General features: G+C 41.9%; 1 protein-coding gene across 1 annotated transcript in view; it reads right to left on the minus strand.

The window, feature by feature from the left end:
- The window catches only part of LOC108633342 (antigen WC1.1-like), a 51,080-nt gene extending 30,270 nt beyond the window's left edge, over positions 1–20,810 (minus strand). Inside the window, exons 1-4 of the mRNA XM_018048501.1 lie at positions 20,738–20,810; positions 16,663–16,983; positions 4,676–4,984; positions 4,265–4,582 (exon numbers count right to left, since the gene is read on the minus strand). Coding sequence (XP_017903990.1) covers positions 4,265–4,582; positions 4,676–4,984; positions 16,663–16,983; positions 20,738–20,810 — 1,021 coding nt within the window. The remainder of the gene's footprint in view (positions 1–4,264; positions 4,583–4,675; positions 4,985–16,662; positions 16,984–20,737) is intronic.

Here is a 22,197-nt window from a genome sequence, read left to right on the forward strand (position 1 = left end):
AAAACCAAATACTTCTAGAGCTGAAAAACTTGTTAGCTGCAATTAAGAACTGAAGAATAAGTGTAGCCTCACATTAGCTCAGCATAAAGTTGAAACATCAAAATGCAAAATCAGAGGATATTCTTCAATTAATTCAGGTCACACAGCAAGAGTTCTGGTTATATTGTTGTATGGCAGTTTTTCCAAAAAACTTTGTTCACTTCAGTTCAGTCCCTCAGTCATGCCAAACTCTTTGTGACCCAATTAACTGCAGCTTGCCAGGCTTCCCTGTTCTTCACCAACTTCTGGAGCTTGCTCAAACTCATGTCCATCAAGTCGGTGATGCCATCCAAGCATTGCATCCTCTGTCATCCTATTTTCCTCCTGCCCTCAAGCTTTCCCACCATCGGGGTCTTTTCCAATGAGTCAGCTCTTCTCACCAGGTGGCCAAAGTAGTGAAGATTTAGCTTCAGCATCAGTTCTTCCAATGAATATTCAGGACTAATTCCCATTAGGATCCACTGGTTTGATCTCCTTGCAGTCCAGGGGGCTCTCAAGAGTCTCCTCCAACACCACAGTTCAAAAGCATCAGTTCTTCGGTGCTCAACTTTCTTTATGGTCCAACTCTTATATCCATACATAACTACTGGAAAAATCACAGCTTGATCAGATGGACCTTTGTCATCAAAGTGATGTCACTGCTTTTTAATATGCTGTCTGGGTTAGTCATAGGTTTTCTTCCAAGGAGCAAGCATCATTTAATTCATGGCTGCAGTCACCATCTGCAGTGATTTTGGAACCCAAGAAAATAGTTTGAGGAACCCATTGTTTCCTCATCTATTTGCCATGAAATAATGGGACCAGATACCATGATCTTTGTTTTTTGAATGTTGAGTTTTAAGCCAGGGTTTTCACTCTTCTCTTTCACTTTCATCAAGAGGCTCTTCAGTTCCTGTTTGCTTTCTGCCATAAGGGTGGTGTCATCAGCATATCTGAGATTATTGATATTTCTCCTGACAATCTTGATTCCAGCTTGTGCTTCATCCAGCCCAGCATTTCACGTGATGTACTCTGCATATATGTTAAATAAGCAGGGTGACTATATACAGTCTTGACGTACTCCTTTCCAAATTTGGAAACAGTCTGTTGTTCCATGTCCAATTCTAATTGTTGCCTCTTGACCTGCACACAGATTTATCAGGAAGCAGGTAGGTGGTCTAGTAGTTCCATTTCTTGAAGAATTTTCCACAGATTGTTGTGATCCACAAAGTCAAAGCCTTTGGCATAGTCAATGAAGCGGAAGTAGAGGTTTTTCTGGAACTCTTTTTTGCTTTTTCTGTGATCCAACAGATGTTGGCAATTTGATAACTATGAAAAAGCAAAACTTAATATATGAAGAAAAAAATATGTACTTAATTTTGCTTATGACTTTGGGTCATTAATCAGGAAAAAACTCTGTTTGGCAGTCTTTCAGTGGGGTCTTTCAGTGCTGCAATTAGATGTCACCTGGAGCTGAAGTCATTAAAGACTTGACTGAACTCTGGTTCTGTAAGGAAATTCCCAGAACTAGTCTAAGGATAAAGGAACATCATGTCCTCAACTGAATTCAGAAAGAATTTACATATTCAGGAAGAAATGGAGCAGAAGGAGAACAGAGAATGAAGGACACACACACAGAGAGATTAAAGCAAAATATTGATACTAACAATTAAAAACCCAGGTAAAGGTCATAAATGAATTTTTATATTGTTTTCCCAACATTTTTATGTCTCAACATGCATCAAAACTGAAAGAATTAAAAGGTGAAAACAAGTCAAACAAAATTCATTGCCAGACCACTTTCACAAAAATACTCATAACATCAAAAATAAAATACCTAGGAGAAGTCCTAGGAGAAGATGGGGAAAATCTCTGAAATTCAGGATCCAACCGAATGGAGGGATGTTTTATATCAATGATTTGGAAAACTCAACATTGTCAATGTCAATCATCCTCAAATTTCTATGTCTACTCTCAAATTTTTAAATCTAATCTCAACAATACCCTTAAAGCTTTTCTTTTGGTGAAAATGACAAAGCTGAGTTCTACATTCATGCAAAATACAAGCAACCAAGAATGAACAGCACAGTTTGTAACAAAAGCAATGATATTAGAGGAGTTAATATAAAGTAATTCTGTAAATTAAAATTATTCAGACTAACTACAAAGTCTGAAATTCAGGCAGATAGTGAAGGGCAGAGAAGCCTGGTATGCTGTAGTCCATGGGGTCACAAAGAGTCAGACATGACATAGCGATTGAACAACAACAACTACGAAGTTATGATAGTTAAGAAAAATGCAGTATTAGTGCAAGGATAGACAAATGATAACATGGAACAGAATAGAGAGTCTCAAATAAGGCAGACATACTTGCCCTTCTGCTTACGACGAAGGCAGCACTGCAGTGGGGAAGAGTCTTTTCAGAAAAAGATTCTGAGTCAATTGGATGTCCATATGAACCCTGACCCTTATCTTACACAGATATCAATCCCGAAGGAATGCACAATAATATGCAAGAGAAAAATGCTAAAATTTCCATAAGATACTCTTAGAGAATGTTTTTACAATCTTCGAGTAGACGGCAGCCCATCAGGCTGCACTGTCCCTGGGATTCTCCAGGCAAGAATGTTGGAGAGGGTTGCCATTTCCAGTCCAATGCATGAAAGAGAAAAGTGAAAGTGAAGTCGCTCAGTCGTCTCCGACTCTTAACCACCCCATGGACTGCAGCCTACCAGGCTCCTCCGTCCACGGGATCTTCCAGGCAAAAATACTGGAGTGGGTTGCCACTTCCTTCTCCTTTAAAGAATATAAGAAGCATTAAATGTACAGAAAAATGTTGGTAAGATATATTTACACAAGAAATGAGATCATCAAAAGACACCGTTTGATTAAGCAAATGAAAATAAAAGACCAAGGGTTAAACATGGAAAATAAGTAACACATATTTGCTGCCAAAGACATTGTCATGGTAAGTTGTCATAGCATATTTGTAACAGTCAAGAACTGGAAAAAAAAGAGAAGACTCTACACATGGACATCACCAGATGGTCAACACCAAAATCAGATTGATTATATTCTTTGCAGCCAAAGATGGAGAAGCTCTATAGAGCTAACAAAAACAAGACCAGGAGCTGAAAGTGGCTCAGATCATGAACTCCTTATTACCAAATTCAGACCATCCTAGACAGCATATTCAAAAGCAGAGACATTACTTTGCCAACTAAGGTCAGTCTAGTCAAGGGTATGGTTTTTCCCGTGGTCATGTATGGATGTGAGAGTTGGACTGTGAAAAAGGCTGAGTGCCGAAGAACTGATGCTTTTGAACTGTGGTGTTGGAGAAGACTCTTGAGAGTCCCTTGGACTGCAAGGAGATCCAACCAGTCCATTCTGAAGGAGATCAGCCTGGGATTTCTTTGGAAGGAATGATGCTAAAGCTGAATCTTCAGTACTTTGGCCACCTCATGCAAAGAGTTGACTCACTGGAAAAGACTCTGATGCTGGGAGGGATTGGGGGTGAGAGGAGAAGGGGACAACAGAGGATGAGATGGCTGGATGGCAACACGGACTCGATGGACATGAGTCTGAGTGAACTCCGGGAGTAGGTGATGGACAGGGAGGCCTGGCATGCTGCGATTCATGGTGTCGCAAAGAGTCGGACACGACTGAGTGACTGAACTGAACTGAATACTGTCAGTAGAATGGATCAGTACATGGCCATGGGATCATTCAAAGCATATTCTACTCTAATAAAACAAATAAAGTGCTACAATACACAACATCATGTGTGAATCCCAAACATAATTTTGAGTTTATGAAATTAGATACAAAAGATGAAACATACGGCATCATTTTATATAAAGTTCAAACATTGATGAAACTCTCTATGTTAGTTGAAGTTAGGTAAGCGCTTTTTTCCCTGTCGAGGAGGGAAGACACAGATACTGGGGACAACAGTGACTCTGGTGCTGGGACATTCTCTTTGCTGCTCTGGGGTGGGCTTCATTATGAGCTCTATACTTACTGCTCCTACATTGTTTTCTATGATTACATGTAAGCAACAATGTTGCTTAAAAAATATATTATTCCCCTTCACACTTCTTGCCCTGACCTGAAAAATGAATGAACAATGAGAAGATCCATATTTCACCACAAAATCTCTGAAGCCCGTTTAACCTCACTCTCTACTCTTGGAGTCATTTCACTCCAGGAGCATCCTGAGTACCAGTAGCCCCTCCCTCTCTCTTACCTGAGCAGATCACAGAGGCTGTGTTGCCATGGGAACAGTCAGGCCCACCCAGGGCAGTCACAGGACAACTCCACAGGAAGGACTCTGCCCCAGAGCAGTGAAATCGGGCAGTTAAAATCTGACCACCTCCTTCCACCGAGTGTGGTCCTCCGGGGATGGAGATGGTGACTCCACAGCCGAGCTGACGACAGACAACATTGGCATTGGCCAGACTCCAGTGGGAGGCACAGAGTGCTCTCCATCGTCCAGAAATGTTCATCTCCACCTGCCCCTCACACTGAGAGGAGCCGTTTGTCATGAGCCGGACTTCTGAGTATGCTGGTAGAAGAAGGCAAAGTTTCAGCAAAATCACATGACTTTCTCACCTGAACAGGGTGTTCACAGAGGTGAAAGGCCTGACCTGCAGCTCACCTGAACAGACAACCTCAGCAGCTCCACTGTGGTGACAATTGCCCCCTGGACAGGACACTCTGGGGCAGACCCAGAGCTCAGGCTCCTCCCCCTCACACCTGAACTCTTCAGCCCAGACCCAGGCACTGGACGTGCTGAAGAGCTCATGTCCCTGGACAGACACAGCCTTGCCACACCCCAGCTCTGCACAGATGACCTGGGCAGTGGGGAGTGTGAAGTTCCCATCAGACACTGGGATCCAGTCTTCTCCAGAATACACTTCTACTCGCCCTGAGCAGGGTCCGTCCCCTCCAGCCAGATGCACAAATCCTAAGAGGAAACAACAACAAAACCAGTCAATGTTCATGGTACTGACTTGGCAACTGGAAACTGCATGTCACAGGCAGTGGGGTAAAAGTTTTTCTTTTTAGAACTGGAGCATGAAGAGAGTCTTTGACAGTTAGTGTCATAATTGAATTTTCATGAGCAGGTTTCTAAAGAGAAATCCAGGAGGATTACAAGGTCAGTTTGGAGTGGTTGAATCCTAAGAACATACACTTTGAGACTGGTTAGAAATGTGAATTCCTTGGTCTAGGAGCCTGGAAAGTACAGAGCCCAATTCAGATCATTGGAATGGCTGAATACTGGAAACATGTGTTTTAGCATTGGTTGGAGAAGTGAATTTCTCACTTAGCAGCCTAGGACCTACATACAGATCCAAGGACACTGTATAATATTTAGGCGCTTAAACTTGAACATAGAGATATGCAGACCAGAAGCCACCCAGAGGGACGTGGGCTATGAGATTAAAGACCTAGCATCCAGACAAGCTTAGAAAGCTTTCATGGGACTTGTGGGGCTAATTTTCTGACCAGTTTTCTCTCCCAGAAGCTAGTCCTCAAGTGACTTAGGTTAAGGAAAGTCCTGAGGCTAGATCCATGAGGGGATGCCAACCTGTAGATGAGTGACAGCTCCAGAGAAGAAATATAGACACTATCATTAATTCACATTTATGTCATCACATCTTGTCTTTCTGATACTTTTTCATGCTAAAAACTTTCATGAATTCCTTCAGTGACCTCAGTGGGAAGGAAAATGAGTTAAGAAAACTCAGAGAGTCATAGAGAGAGAGTCCCAGCCATCTCTCTTGAAATCCTAGGATTTGTCAAAGAATCTGGGGGAAAATGTGCTCTCAGTGGGAGTTTAACAGATAGCTGAATTTCCACATCGTCTCCTATTAAAGGTTTTTTTCCTCAAACAGAACTCACAGAAAATGCTAAGGGCTGATAATAATTGATTTTACTACTATCATTGTACTAATTCTAACCACAGAAAAATATGCATTCTTCTCAAGCACACATGGAATAGTCTCCAGGCTAGGTTACAAATAAGCCTTAACAAATTCAAAAATATTAAAATAATTCCAAGTATCTTACATGACCATAGTGGAATGGAACTAAAATTCAGAAATGATCAGAAAACAGGAATTCATGAATATATAAAAATTAAACCACACACTCATATTTTAAGATTGTTTTCCTATTTCTATAAAGAATGATATTTCGATAGGAATTTCATTAAATCTATAGAGGACTTTGAGAAGTACAGGCACTTTAACAATACTAATTCTTGCAGGCCAGAAACACAGAATGACTTTCCATTGATCATATTGTCCTTAATTTCCTTCATGAATGTTCTACAACTCTAAAAGAAGATGGCATGTTGTCAAAAAGAAGGAAGAAGAAAAAGGAGAAGGAGGAGGAAATGAGCAAACAAGCCATAATTTGGAGAGTTCCAAGTTGAAAAAGCCTCAATATGGATAAATATGCAAATATTTGTGGGAAACACTCGTTGAATAGGTTGTTAGCATACTACATCACCCTCTGCTCCTCCCATCCACCACCTAAACTGCTATCCTTTCTCATTTCTCCCACTTCAGACAAACAAACACCATTTTAAATGATACAGATGGATGGAAAAGAAAATCAGAATGTATAGCTACTGCTGAAGAAGTAGGGTGTAGGTAGGGCATATGGCATGCAAGGTGGGATCAAGGAAGTTTTGAAACTAAAGGAGGAAAACCAAAAGAAGAGTTCATCATTTGGTCATCAAAGGAACACATTTTGAACTGAATGAAGATAACCCAATGAAACAACTTTATTTAATTCATCAAGGACAATTCCCTGATTTCTGGGTGTGTTCTGATCATTTACTTCTGAAGTTCTTCCTGGTAAAGGACTGCTTAGTGATGCCCAACATCCAACCAAACAATTATTAGAATTTCCAAAAGAGAGAAATGTAACCCATAACACATTTTTTAAAAACAATCAGACAGAAAAAGAGACACCAATGTATAGAACAGTCTTTTGGACTCTGTGGGACAGGGCGAGGGTGGGATGATTTGGGAGAATGGCATTGAAACATGTATAATATCATATAAGAAATGAATCGCCAGTCCAGGTTCGATGCATGATACTAGATCCTCGGGGCTGGTGCACTGGAAGGACCCAGAGGGATGGTATGGGGAGGGAGAAGTGTTCAGGATGGGGAACATGTGAATACCCATGGAGAATGCATGTTGATGTATGGCAAAACCAATAAAATATTGTAAAGTAATTAACCTCCAATTAAAATAAATAAATTTATATTAAAAAAACAATCATTTAAAGCAGCTTCAGAAATTACAGAAATGATTGAATTGGCTGAAGAGCTCCTTAAAACCCTAATACCAATATGCTTAATGAAGCATAAAAATAAACAGGGAGAAAAACTAGGAAAAATAAACAAATGAGACTTCTGAAACTGAAAAATATAGTATTGGAATGAACAATTATTTGGATTAATTACACAAGAGACTAGACATTGCAGAATAAAAGAACTGGAAAGTAAAACACAGCAGTAGAGACGATCTAAACTGAACCAAAGAGAGCAAAAAGGCAGAAAAATATGAATGGAAACACAGTGGCATGTAGGACAATATAAAAATATATAAAATATGTGTATTTGGAGATTCAGATTAAGGGATGTGCAGAACAATATTAAGAGAAGATAAATGACATTTTCCCAAAGTTATTGAAAACTGCAAACCCACTGATCCAAAAAGCTAAACAAACCCCAAACAAGATAATGAAACCGTTCTCAGAAAACTTGACAATGTAAATACTGAAATACGTCGGTAAAGAAACAAACAAAAATATGTTAAGAGCAGCCAGGGAAGTTTGACACATTATCTGCAGGGAACAAAAGGATAAGTATTATTTACTGACTTTTTGTTGGAGGCAATGAAAGTCAGATGACAATGTAAGAACATATTTAAAGTATTGGGATTGGGCATTTGTTATGCTAAAACTGAATCAGCTATGAAAATACTTTTCAGAACTGAATGAAAATTAAAATGATATACCCGTGGCAGACTCATGTTGATGTATGGCAAAACCAATACAATATTGCAAAGTAATTAACCTCCAATTAAAATAAATGAATTTATATTTTTAAAAAATGAAATGATTTCAGATAAATGAGAGATGATAGAATTGGAGGCCACCGGACACACACCACACAAAATTTCCTCAGAAAGTTCTTTAAGCTAAAGGGAGATGACAGCAGATGAAAACATGGATCCTCTCAAAGCTATAGAGACTGTGCTAAATGTTGATTCTCTATTAGAGGATTGAAGGCAAAAAATATTAGCAACAAACTATAAGATTCATAATAAATTTATAAATAGAATTATGACAATGATAGCACCAATGACAAGAATAAGAAAGTGGAAGAAATGTATAGTGACTGACATTGCATGTTGTGACATAATATCATTTCAAGGTAAAATGTAATTTAAGATTAATAATTCAATGTTGGGCTTTTCCGGTGGTTCAGTGGTGAAGACTCCACCTGACAATGCAGGAGACGTGGGTTCAATCCGTGATCTAGGAAAATCCCACATACCACAGAGCCACTAAGCCCGTGCACCACAACTAGTGAGCCTGTGCTCCAGAGCCCAGGGCCCACGACTACTGAAGCTTGTGCCCCATAGAGCCTGTGAACTACAGCCAGAGAGGCCACTGCAATGAGAGCCTCATGCCTGCAACTAGAGAGTAACCTCTGATCTCCACAACTAGAGAAAAGCCCATGCAGCAATGAAGATCCAGCCAGCAAAATATAAAAATTACTATAAACTAAAAAAATTTAAACATCATAATCACCTAAAAATCTGATACGATTAATAAACCAATACAGTATTTATTTGGGGGGGGTGTTTTCTTTTTCTTTTTTTTTAATTTTTATTTTTACTTTATTTTACTTTACAATACTGTATTTGTTTTGCCATACATTGACATGAATCCGCCATAGGTGTACATGAGTTCCCAACCTGAACCCCCTCCCACCTCCCTCCCCATATCATCTCCCTGGATCATCCCCGTGAACCAGCCCCAAGCATCCTGTATCCTGTATCAAACATAGACTGGTGATTCGTTTCTTACATGACAGTATACATGTTTCAATGCCATTCTCCCAAATTATTCCACCCTCTCCCTCTCCCTCAGAGTCCAAAAGTTTGTTCTATGCATCTGTGTCTCTTTTGCTGTCTCGCATACAGGGTCATCATTACTATCTTTCTAAATTCCACATATATGTGTCAGTATACTGTATTGGTGTTTTTCTTTCTGACTTACTTCACTCTGTATAATCGGCTCCAGTTTCATCCATCTCATTAGAACTGATTCAAATGTATTCTTTTTAATGGCTGAGTAACAGTCCATTGTGTATATGTACCACAGCTGCTGATGGACATCTAGGTTGTTTCCATGTCCTGGCTATTATAAACAGTGCTGCGATGAACATTGGGGTACACGTGTCTCTTTCAATTCAAGCATGGAAATTGAAACTGTAATCAGAAATCTTCCAGCAAACAAAAGCCCAGGTCCAGATGGCTTCACAGCTGAATTCCACCAAAAATTTTGAGAAGAGCTAACACCTATCCTACTCAAACTCTTCCACAAAATTGCAGAGGAAGATAAACTTCCAAACTCATTCTATGAGGCCACCATCACCCTAATACCAAAACCTGACAAAGATGTCACAAAAAAAGAAAACTACAGGCCAATATAACTGATGAACATAGATGCAAAAATCCTCAACAAAATTCTAGCAATCAGAATCCAACAACACATCAAAAAGATCATACACCATGACCAAGTGGGCTTTATCCCAGGGATGCAAGGATTCTTCAATATCCGCAAATCAATCAATGTAATACACCACATTAACAAATTGAAAAATAAAAGCCATATGATTATCTTAAGAGATGCAGAGAAGGCCCTTGACAAAATTCAACATCCATTTATGATAAAACCTATCCAGAAAGCAAGAATAGAAGGAACATACCTCAACATAATAAAAGCTATATATGACAAACCCACAGCAAACATTATCCCCAGTGGTGAAAAATTGAAAGCATTTCCCCTAAAGTCAGGAACAAGACAAGGATGCCCACTTTCACTGCTACTATTCAACATAGTTCTGGAAGTTTTGGCCACAGCAATCAGGGCAGAAAAAGAAATAAAAGAAATCCAAATTGGAAAAGAAGAAGTAAAACTCTCACTGTTTGCAGATGACACGATCCTCTACATAGAAAACCCTAAAGATTCCACCATAAAATTACTGGAGCCAATCAATGAATATAGTAAAGTTGCAGGATATAAAATCAACACTCAGAAATCCCTTGCATTCCTATACACTAATAATGAGAAAGTAGAAAAAGAAATTAAGGAAACAATTCCATTCACCATTGCAACAAAAAGAATAAAATACTTAGGATTATATCTATCTAAAGAAACTAAAGACCTATATATATAAAACTATAAAACACTGATGAAAGAAATCAAAGAAGACACTAATAGATGGAGAAATATAGTATGTTCATGGATCGGAAGAATCAATATAGTGAAAATGAGTATACTACCCAAAGCAATTTACAAATTCAATGCAATCCCTATCAAGCTACCAGCGATATTTTTCACAGGGCTAGAACAAATAATTTCAAGATTTGTAAGGAAATACAAAAAACCTCGAATAGCCAAAGCAATCTTGAGAAAGAAGAATGGAACTGGAGGAATCAACTTGCCTGACTTCAGGCTCTACTACAAAGCCACAGTCATCAAGACAGTATGGTACTGGCATAAAGACAGAAATATAGATCAATGGAACAAAACAGAAAGCCCAGAGATAAATCCACACACCTATGGACACCTTATCTTCAACAAAGGAGGCAAGAATATACAATGGAGTAAAGACAAAGTGGTGCTGGGAAAACTGGTCAACCACTTGTAAAAGAATGAAACTAGATCACTTTCTAACACCACACACAAAAATAAACTCAAAATGGATTAAAGATCTAAACATAAGATGAGAAACTATAAAACTCCTAGATGAGAACATAGTCAATACAGTATTTAAATTAAAATGGTAAAATATACTCGAAAATTAAAATAAGAACAAAGATATAACATATAGCAGCTGCTGCTGCTGCTGCTGCTGCTGCTGCTAAGTCACTTCACTCATGTCCAACTCTGTGCGACCCCATAGACGGCAGCCCACCAGGCTTCCCCATCCCTGGAAATCTCAAGGCAAGAACATTGGAGTGGGTTGCCATTTCCTTCTCCAATACATAAAAGCAAAAAGTGAAAGTGAATTTGCTCAGTCATGTCTGACTCTTAGCTACCCATGGACTGCAGCCTATCAGGCTCCTCTGTCCATGGGATTTTCCAGGCAAGAGTGCTGGAGTGGGTTGCCATTGCCTTCTCCAACAAATAGCAGGCAAGTACACTTAAACCCAATTATGTCAATAATTACATTAAATGTGAATAATTTAAGTACTCCAAATAAAAAACAAGATAATCAGACCAGATAAAATAAGACACAACAATATACTATCTACAAACTTTCATGTGTTTAAATATAAACACAGAAACATACTAAAGAGGTAAAAATTACTGACCATGCAAACACAAATCAGAGAAAACTGTATATAATATCTAAATTAATATCATGCAAAGTCAGACTATAAGACAAAGAATTCATTCAGAGAAAAAGAAACATTTTATGATAATAAAATACAAAAGAAATTATATAGTATTGAAACTGGTGGGTTAAAAATAAAGTGATGCTTAGAAGAAAATTTAGAACCTTGATGCTTCCTTGATGATTACATTAGAATAAAAATAGAACCAGAAGGAAATGATCCAAGACTCCACCTCAAGAATCTACAAAAGCAACCACAATCAAAACTGAAAAAGAGGAATGAAAACTGAGCATAGAAATCAATTAAGAAGAAAGCAAATACACCATCAAGAAAATCAATACAGACCATTAGTGATTCTCTTAAAAAGAACATTAACATGGATAATCTTCTAGCAAACCAATTAACAAAAAAGAGGGAACACATTAGCAGCACCAGTAACAGAAGGAGGAATATCATTGTAGATCTTCCCAACATATAAAGATATGAGATATCTTTATATCTATCTCAGTGTTACTAATTTGAAAATTTGTTGTAAAATGGGCCAAGTCCTTAAAAACACATTACTTGTGAAACACAACTCACCAAAATCTGATACAGAAAAATAAGATAAAAATATGAGTAAACTTATTTGTTAAATAAACAGAATCCATATTATAAAAATTTTCAATTAAGAAAACTGCCAGCTACAAATGCTAGCACTTCCACAGAGCTCAGAAATGACTCCCACAGCCACATAAAGGAAGAGAGGGAGGGAAGGAATGGGGGCAGGAAGGAAGTGTAACACAGAGGCTGTGGTTAACGTACGAGTTGACTGCATCTTTCCAACCCTCCCCTCCTGCAATCCTTGCATCTTCATCCCCTCACCATTCTGCACTTCAGTACTGTAGTCCCTGGTGGCTCAGAAGATAATCAAGACTCTGCCTGCAATGCAGGAGACCCAGGTTTGATCCCAGGGTGAGGAAGATCCCCTAGAGAAAGAAATGACAACCCACTCCAGTAATCGTGCCTGGTCCATGGGGTCACAAAGAGTAGGACAGGACTGAAGCAACTTGGAATGCTTGCACCACAGTCCTTCAAAATTTGTGTGTTCCCTCCCAGATCTTCCACGTGAATTCCATGAAATCTCCTCGTTATTTCAAACAAGCTTCTCTACATTCTCCTCTGGTCATTGTTTCCACTCTAGATTTCTCCTAAACATGGTACTTCACTTCCAGCAATCCACTACTGAGGCTGAAATTTCTCTACCGTACCTAACTCCTAAGGTTGCGCAGAAGTACTCCAAGAGTTTTGATTAAGATAATGAAAACACATGCTATTCTAATCTTATTTCTGCTACATCACCACCACTATGACTTATCTTCACATCATTAAAATATGTCTGAAAATACAGAAAAATCAGACCAGGAGGAGGTAACTAGTGACTAAAACAGAAATAGAAGGAACCTGGAACCGTTCATAAAACTGTGAGAGTCTAAGTTAGAGCAATGGTAGTTAGGGAGTACAAACCACAATCAGGGTTTAAATATTAGTTCAGTTCAGTTCAATTCAGTTCCGCCGCTCAGTCATGTCTGAGTCTTTGTGACCCCATGAATCACAGCACGCCAGGCCTCCCTGTCCATCACCAACTCCCGGAGTTCACCGAAACTCACGTCCATTGAGTCAGTGATGCCATCCAGCCATCTCATCCACTGTCGTCCCCTTCTCCTCCTGCCCCCAATCCCTCCCAGCATCAGAGTCTTTTCCAATGAGTCAACTCTTCACATGAGCTGGCCAAAGTATTGGAGTTTCAGCTTTAGCATCAGTCCTTCCAATGAACACCCAGGACTGATCTCCTCTAGAATGGACTGGTTAGATCGCCTTGCAGTCCAAGGGACTCTCAAGAGTCTTCTCCAATACCACAGTTCAAAAGCACCAATTCTTCGGCACTCTGCTTTCTTCACAGTTCAACTTTTATCCATACATGACCACTGGAAAACCATAGCCTTGACTAGACAGAACTTTGTTAAATAGCAGAGCACTTCCAGTTCTCTAAGTATATCTTAACTGGAATTAATAACAAGACATCAGTTTTCTTAGGGTAACATTGGGAGTTCTGATTTCACACAAAGTTTCAACATCACACACTCCCTTCTCACTCAGATGCTCATTTATCAAAATATGGTAGAGACACCTGTAGTATTTCCACAAATTTATCTTCAGGTGAAACCATTATGACATTGCGACTATGAGGAAGGTTACTTGAGATGCCAGAAAACAGGTTTGTTTAAAACAAAAGTTTTTAACTAAAATTCAAATTCACCTTGAAAATAATTATTTTTAATATGAGTGATAAAGAGAATGGAAGAAAACATTTTGAAGAGATGAATAGATTTATGACATAAGTGCTGTAGTGGTTTCACAAATGCATGCTTATCCAGCAGTTTTGTATGTCAGACACACCTCAATAAACTACTTTTAAAAAGGAAAAGAAATGTTTCCTTAAGGGCATCAACTAGAATCATCAAAGATCTGCTGAAGGTGAGATTAGAAAAGATCACTTTTCCAATGATCTTCCTGTACATAAACACCCAAGAGCTGATTGGCCGTGGCTGTTAAGGCCCTACTGCAGAGGTCTTCAGGGCTCCCCTGTCCCACCATCCCATTAGATGGGGTGATACTATCCTAAGTCCAGTCTTCTACCTTAGGGAATTCACTGTGATAACTGACAATATCTTCCTCCAGTCCAGTTGTTCTGATGTGATTAATAACCTGGACATGCAATCTGCAATTGTGATAACAACTAGAAGCATCTCTGTCAAATACTGTGAGTACCCACTCACCGCCTAGTTTCACTGCTGTCTTTCCTGCATCCACCTTGGCATAGGTCAAACACACTTAGGTAGCACTGAGTAATTCTTAGAAGTCACATCAGGTCCTCTTAGCTTCAATTCAGTTCAGCTCAGTTCCTCAGTCATATCTGACTCTTTGCAACACCATGGACTGCAGCATGCCAGGCCTCCCTGTCTATCACCAACTCCTGGGGTTTTCTCTAACTCATGTCTATTCAGTTGGTGATGCTATCCAACCACCTCATCCTCTGTTATCCCTTTCTCCTCCCACCTTCAATCTTTCCCAGCATCAGGGGCTTTTCCAATGAGTCGGTTCTTCACATCAGGTGGCCATAGTACTGGAGTTTCAGCTTCAGCATTAGTCCTTCCAATGAATGTGCAGGACTGATGTACTTTAGGAGGGACTGGTTGGATCTCCTTGCAGTCCAAAGGACTCTCAAGAGTCTTCTCCAACACCACAATTCAAAAGCATCAATTCTTCAGTGCTCAGCTTTCTTTATAGTCCAACGCTCACATCCATACAGGACTACTGGAAAAACAATAGCTTTGACTAGATCGGTCTTTGTTCACAAAGAAATGTCTCTGCTTTTTAATATGCGGTCTAGGTTGGTCATAGCTTTTCTTCCAAGCAGCAAGCGTCTTTTAATTTCATGGCTGCAGTCACCATCTGCAGTAATTTTGGAACCAAAAAAAAAAAAAAGTCCATTATCTATTTCCACTGTTTCCCCATCTATTTGCCAGGAAGTGATGGGACCAGACGCTGTGATCTTAGTTTTTGAATGTTGAGTTTTTAAGCCAACTTTTTCACTCTCCTCTTTCACTATCATCAAGAGGCTCTTTAGTTCTTTGCCTTCGGCCATAAGTGTGATATAATCTGCATCTAAGGTTATCGATATTTCTCCTGACAATCTTGATTCCAACTTGTGCTTCATCCAGCCCAACATTTCTCATGATGCACTCTGCATATAAGTTAAATAAGCAGGTTGACAATATACAGCCTTGATGTACTCCTTCCCCGATTTGGAACCAATCTTTTGTTCCATGTCCATTTCTAAGTGTTGCTTTTTGTTCTACATACAGATTTCTCAGGATGCAGGTCAGATGGTCTGGTATTCATATATCCTGAAGAATTTTCCAGTTTGCTGTGATCCACACAGTTAAAGGCGTTGGCATAGTCAATAAAGTAGAACTAGATGTTTTTCTGGAACTCTCTTGCATTTTCAGTGATCAAACGTATGTTGTAATTTGACCTCTGGTTCCTCTGTCTTTTCTAAATCCAGCTTGAACATCTGGAAGTTCACAGTTCAAGGACCACAGCCTTGTCTAACTCAAGGAAACTATGAGCCATGCCATGTAGGGCCACCCAAGACAGGCGGGGTTAGTGGAGAGTTCTGATAAGACATGGTCCATGGAGAAGGAAAGGCAAACCACTTCTGTATTCTTGCCTTGAGAACCCCAGGAACTCCTAGCTTCACTGCCTCTTATACATGATGCACTTCAGCTGCTGTCTTGTAAACATCAAGACATTTTCCTGCTCCCTCAACATCCCTGCAAATGTGGTGTGAGCTCCCAACTCGATTCATCAGGTACACCAGTGTGATGAGATTTTCCCTGCCATGAGTCCCGCTTCTGGCCTCTTCTGACTGTGACCTAGGGACATTTAAATGCACCACTGAATTTCTCTCACACCTTTTCCTTGTGTAACTGCACCATGACTTCGGGTATGGTCACTTGTCCATGGGTCTTCACATGCCCTTTTGGGGTCACCATTGCTTGGTTGAGGCTGTTCTATCGGCACATCACCCACGTACCAACCTGATGGAGTGTGGTGACTCTGACTTTTAGGACCAATGAGGATAATAAACCTTGTTGCCTACAACTCTCCTATGACACACCCCCCATCAATGTAGACATACCCTACTGACCATTATGTCAAAGAATACAGAATAATTATCATGCTGAGACTATGTCACAGAGGTCAAATTCAGAAGCTGAATCTGTATGAAACTTTTGACCTCACCTCTGCCTCCTGTGACACATCACAAAGACCCTTCACCCAAGCATGTTCTAAAGGCTGTATCTGTAATCTCGAGTCATTCTGATGATAAGACAAAGGCTTTTCCTGCTAGAGATCCCCACACAGGCCAGACAGGACTTACCTGAGCAGACTACTCCAGCATCCCAGTCGTGGATATACCTATCATTACGATAGTCTTTAATATTAGAATGCCTACAGTCACTGACAGTTGACTCCACCCCTTCACATGAAGTATACGAAAGCCAAATGGGGCCAACTCCTGGTCCAAAATAAGCCTGTTTAGGAATACCAACGGCAGTTCCACACTCCAGCTGTCTGCACACTACCGATGCATCCTTCAAACTCCAGCTGCCATCAACCACTGTGCCCCATTCTCCTTGGTGCTTCACTTCCACTCTCCCCTCACAGCGGTGGGCTCCATCCTTCAGTCTCAGCTCCAGTACTGCAAAAGAGAGACACGACACAAAAAAGATTTTAGGAGGCTTAGAGTGGTATAATATTTAAAACATTAGTTCTCTGAGGAGCAAAACAGTGCATGGGATATAGTATTTCCTGACCTCTGTAGTATAAGCATTCCCACCATGGCCAACTCTAAGCCCCTAATATGCCAACACTGAACACGGAGCAGGAAGGGAGGCACCAGGTATTTCTTAGGAGCCTGTAGAACCAGCTCCAGGGACACCACCGAGGCCAGGCCTTCAGAGAGTCTGGATGCTGCCCTCCCTGTAGATACACCCAAGGCTCCTAGGGCCCAGCTTCCCCTTCTCAGTTACAGCTCATGGCCCAGGATCCAGGGAGGAATTCTCCCTCTCCTTCCTTGTCCATAGGGAGGATCTCATTCAGCCTAGGAACAGAGGGCTGGGTAACAGGCCCTAAAATGTCCTGGTTATTCCTGCCATCTGATGTTCATGTCTTTGTGTAATTCCACACTCCAATGTACCTGTAACATGCATCTAACAAATGGAATTTGACAAAAGTGATCAGATGTCACTTTAGTGATTAAGTCATAAGATGACTCTGGTTTCTGCATATAAAAAGGAGTTCATTAGTAGGAACATCATAGATGGAGACATTACCAGTGTTCAGTTCAGTTCAGTCGCTAGGTCGTGTCTGATTCTTTGAGACCCCATGGACTACAGTACGCCCAGGCTCCCTATCCATCACCAACTCTTGGAGTTTACTCAGACTCATATCCATTCAGTCAGTGATGCCATGCAAGCATCTCATCCTCTGTCATCCCCTTCTCTTCCCAACTTCAATCTTTGCCAGCATCAGAAGACTATTAAAAAACAAACAAAGAACTAACCAAATATTTTGCAATTCTCTCATCGCTCAGTTGGTAAAGAATCCACCTGCAATGCAGGAGACCCCAGTTTAATTCCTGGGTCAGGAATATCTGCTGGAGAAGGGATAGGCTACCCACTCCAGTATTCTCTTGGTCTTCTCTTGTGGCCCAGCTGGTAGAGAATCAGTCTGCAATGCTGAGGACCTGGGTTTGATCCTTGGGTTGGGAAGACCCCCTGGAGAACGGAAAGACTACCCACTCCAGTAAGGCCTGGAGAATTCCATGCACCGTGTACCCATGGGGTCACAAAGAGTCAAACATGACTGAGTAACTTTCACTTCTTCAATTCTTCAACCAGCTATTTTGAAGTTGTATAATAAATGAGTGCTATATAATAAATATAGTGCTTCCCAGGTGGCACTAGTGGTAAAGAACCTATCTGCAAATGCAGGAAATGTAAGAGACTCGGGCTCAATCCCTGGGTCCGGAAGATCCCCTGGAGGAGTGCATGGCAACCCACTTCAGTATGCTTGCCTGGAGAATCCTGTGGACAGAGGAGCCTGGTGGGCTACAGTCCACAGGGTCACAAAGAGTCAGACATGACTGAGGCAACTTAACATGCACAACACAATGAGCAAACTGAAGAATTCAACACAGAGACTCAACAGCAGACTTGACCAAGGGAAAGAAAAAGAAAAAAGAATCAATGTGTTAGAAGGAAGATTAGTTGAAAGCATCCAAATCAAGGAGCCAAAAGAGAATGAAAGGAATATAGAAAGCCAGTGGACACCATAAAGAGAAACAATGTACGGACTGGAGTCAGAGCAGAAGAAGTGAAGGAGAAAAGAATTAAGGGCTGAGGACTTCCCTGGTGGCGTAGTGGTTAAGAATCCACCTGCCAATGTAGGGGACATGGGTTCAATCCCTGGTCCAGGAAGATGCCACATGCCACAGAGCAACTAAGCCAGCGTGCGACAGCTGCTGAAACATGCGCACCCAGAGCCTGTGCTCTGCACCAAGAGAAGCCCCTGCAGTGAGAAGCCTGTGCACTGCAGCAAGGAGTAGCCCCTGCTCACCGCAGCTAGAGAAAGCCCGCGGGCAGCAAGGAGACCTAGCTCAGCCAAAAGTGAATAATTAAAACAGAAAGAAAGGCTACGAATTTCCAAACCTGGGGAAAGATCTGGGCATCTAAGTTCAAGAAGCTAATAATTCACCCCAAAATTTCAATCCAAAACCACCTTCTCCAAGACTCACAGAGTAAACTGTTCATTTGCAAAGAGAAAGAGAGAATTCTAAATGTCTAAAGAGTAGAAAAGAATTCTGTCACCCAAGAGGACTCCCATAAGGAGATCAGCAGATTTATCCAGAGACATTGCAGACCATGAAGAAGTATTGGTGACATTCTCCACCCTCACTCAGGGGAAAGCAGCTCCAGGGAGGGACAGGAGAGGGCACGAGAGAAAGGGCTCCCTACAGAGTCACAGCAGATCCTGTGAGGGGAAAGGACCATCCCAGGACCCCAGCACGTCAGGAAATGAGTCACGGGGACCAGGGCAGGGACTTGTGAACTTATACACGTGGGGCTGCACATCAACTGATCTTTACAAACAGAGGGATAAGTCATTCATTGCAAGGACTGATGTTGAAGCTGAAGGTCCAATACTTTGGCCACCTTATCTGAAGAGTTGACATGTCTGAAAAGACCCTGAAGCTGGTAAAGAGAGAATGTGGGAGAAGGGGACGACAGAGGATGAGATGATTGGATGGCGTGACCGACTCAAAGGACATGAGTTTGGGTAGACTTCAGGAGTTGGTAATGGACAGGGAGGCCTGGCGTGCTGCAGTCCATGGGATCACAGAGTCAGACACCAGTGAGCGACTGAACTGAACTGAACTGAACTGAACAGACAAGAGGCCCCTCTCCTAGATGTGGGCTTCTCTGCTCCCTAATGGAAACCTGGTGGGAACAGGTGAGGCCAGCAGGCAGAGCCTCTCACAGAGCCCAGTGCTGGGCAGACATGGCAACAAGCAGAGGGGAGTCCGAGAGATGGGGGAGAGGAGTCAGAGAGAGGCAGGCAGGTGTATGATTATCTCTGATCCAGTTACATGCAGCAGCCATGACACCCAGCCCTGTGGACACAATGTGTGCTTCACAGACCAACGGACTCAGTCCCTGCTCAGCAGCTCGGTTCCTCTCACACAGACAGGCTCCACTCCACCTCCCCTCACACACACACACACACAGGCTCACACACACACACACACACAGGCTCAACACTCCCCCCCACACACACAGCCTTACACACCCTCACACACTCCTCACTCACCCTCACTCACCCACACATACTCCTCACACACCTTAATATATCACTTGCACACTCCTCACACACTCCACAAACACATACACTCTTCACACCCACCTACACCCTCACGCACACACACCCTCACACACACACACACTCTTCATACCCACACACACACACACACACACACACACACTCCTCACCTGCACACATACACACACACAACCACAGAGCCTACAGGAGTGAAGACACAGGAAACACAGGGGCAGTGCTCACACACCAGGCACGTGGAGCGTGTGGGAACAGCTCAGAGTCCCCGGTGAGCTCAGTTGCTGGACCTTCCACACACTGGGAGCCACTGGGACCCTAGAAGCTCCTTGAAAACAAGGGAGACAGTGGAGGGGACTCAGGCTGACCCAGCTCAGTCCAGACCAAACCTCACTGCTCTGTAAAATCTGCCGCTAAGACAAATGGACCCCCCCCCCCCATAGGAGAGGGACCAGTATTCGCATCAGCATGGTTCTTTTTTGGTCAGAAACACTGAGGCTCAGCTCCAGAACTCCAGACACCTGCCTGCTGTGGACCCAGGACAGAGGGGCAGCTCTTACCTTGACCACCCACCACAGTGCGGAGGAGGAGGACACACAGTCCCCGCAGGGAGAGGCGTCTGCCCAGAGCCATCCTGACCCCATGTACTCAAGGTCACAGTCCCAGCTGCAGGATCAGCCTGCGAGGAGGCGTCAGGGTGCCGACCGGGGTCTATATAGACCACCCCTTACACCCTCCATCCTGAGAGCCAATAGCGATGCCTTTCACCATTTCAGGCACTATCGGAGGCTGCATCAGCCACTTTCTGAAGCTCAAACACCAATGAGCTTCTGAATCTTCAACATCTCCTTATATGAGCAACACGGTCGTTTAACCTCCTGCTTCTGTAGTCCTAAGAGCTGGGTCCAACCACTGGGACTGGGTAAAAACGGTTCATCAAAAATCATGAGTGCCTTTCTCTCCCCTGATCACCCTGGTCAATATCTGAAGACTGTGAGATCTCACAGGGTCTGGATGTGGGATCTGTTGAGCCATGGAGAATAACTTGTAGAATCAAGTATTGATCTTCCCCGGCATTGAGCTCAGGATGGAAGCAGAGAACTACAGTAAGTCTATTTATTTATTTATTTTTTAGTTTTTAGCTGTTTAATTTGATGTATAGCATACATACAAAAAAGTTCCCAAAGCATAAATTTTCAGTTCAGTGAATTATTATAAATTGAAAATCATTATGTGCATAAGTAAGTAAGTAAAGTCACTCAGTCGTGTCCGGCTCTTTGTGACCCCATGAACTGCAGCCCACCAGGTTCCTCAGTCCATGGGATTCTCCAGGCAAGAATACTGGAGTGGGTTGCCATTTCCTTCTCCAGGGGATCTTCCCAACCCAGGGATCGAACCCGGGTCTCCCGCATTGGAGGCAGATGCTTTAACCTCTGAGCCACGAGGGAAGCATATATATGCACATATATATGTTTTTGAGAAGCACATATATATATTTTTTTCAGAAGCACACCTTGAAATATGAGTGTATTTATCAGGTCAGCAGAAAATGAGGACCAGGAGTACAGGAATTCACAGGTGACTATGAAGGCATGAAGTGAGACCCATCAAGCTGGGGACATGAGATTGCAGGGTTTTCCCCCTTCTCAGAATGATCTGGACACTGGGTCCTGGAGCAAGTGCCTGCATGCTGAGTCGTGTCTGACTCTTTGCAACCCATGGACTGTAGCTCGCCAGCCTCCTCTGTCCAATGGATTTCCCAGGCAAGAATACTGGAGGGGGTTGCCATTTCCTTCTAAAGGAATCTGTCTGACTCAAGGATCAAATCTGCTTCTCCTGCATTGGCAGGTGGGTTCCCAATAGGGACATTCAGACGGGTTAAATCCCTTTCCCTTTATTGCACTTCATTTTATGTGAAGTATCTCTTTCAGCTAGTCACTAAATGATGCTGACAGAGAGAAAGAGATTGCTCTTAAAGGAAACAAAGAGAAAGTAGGAGTCGTCATTCAACTCTAGCCCA

Source organism: Capra hircus, chromosome 5 (assembly GCF_001704415.2).
Source record: "Capra hircus breed San Clemente chromosome 5, ASM170441v1, whole genome shotgun sequence".
Classification (NCBI taxonomy): domain Eukaryota; kingdom Metazoa; phylum Chordata; class Mammalia; order Artiodactyla; family Bovidae; genus Capra; species Capra hircus.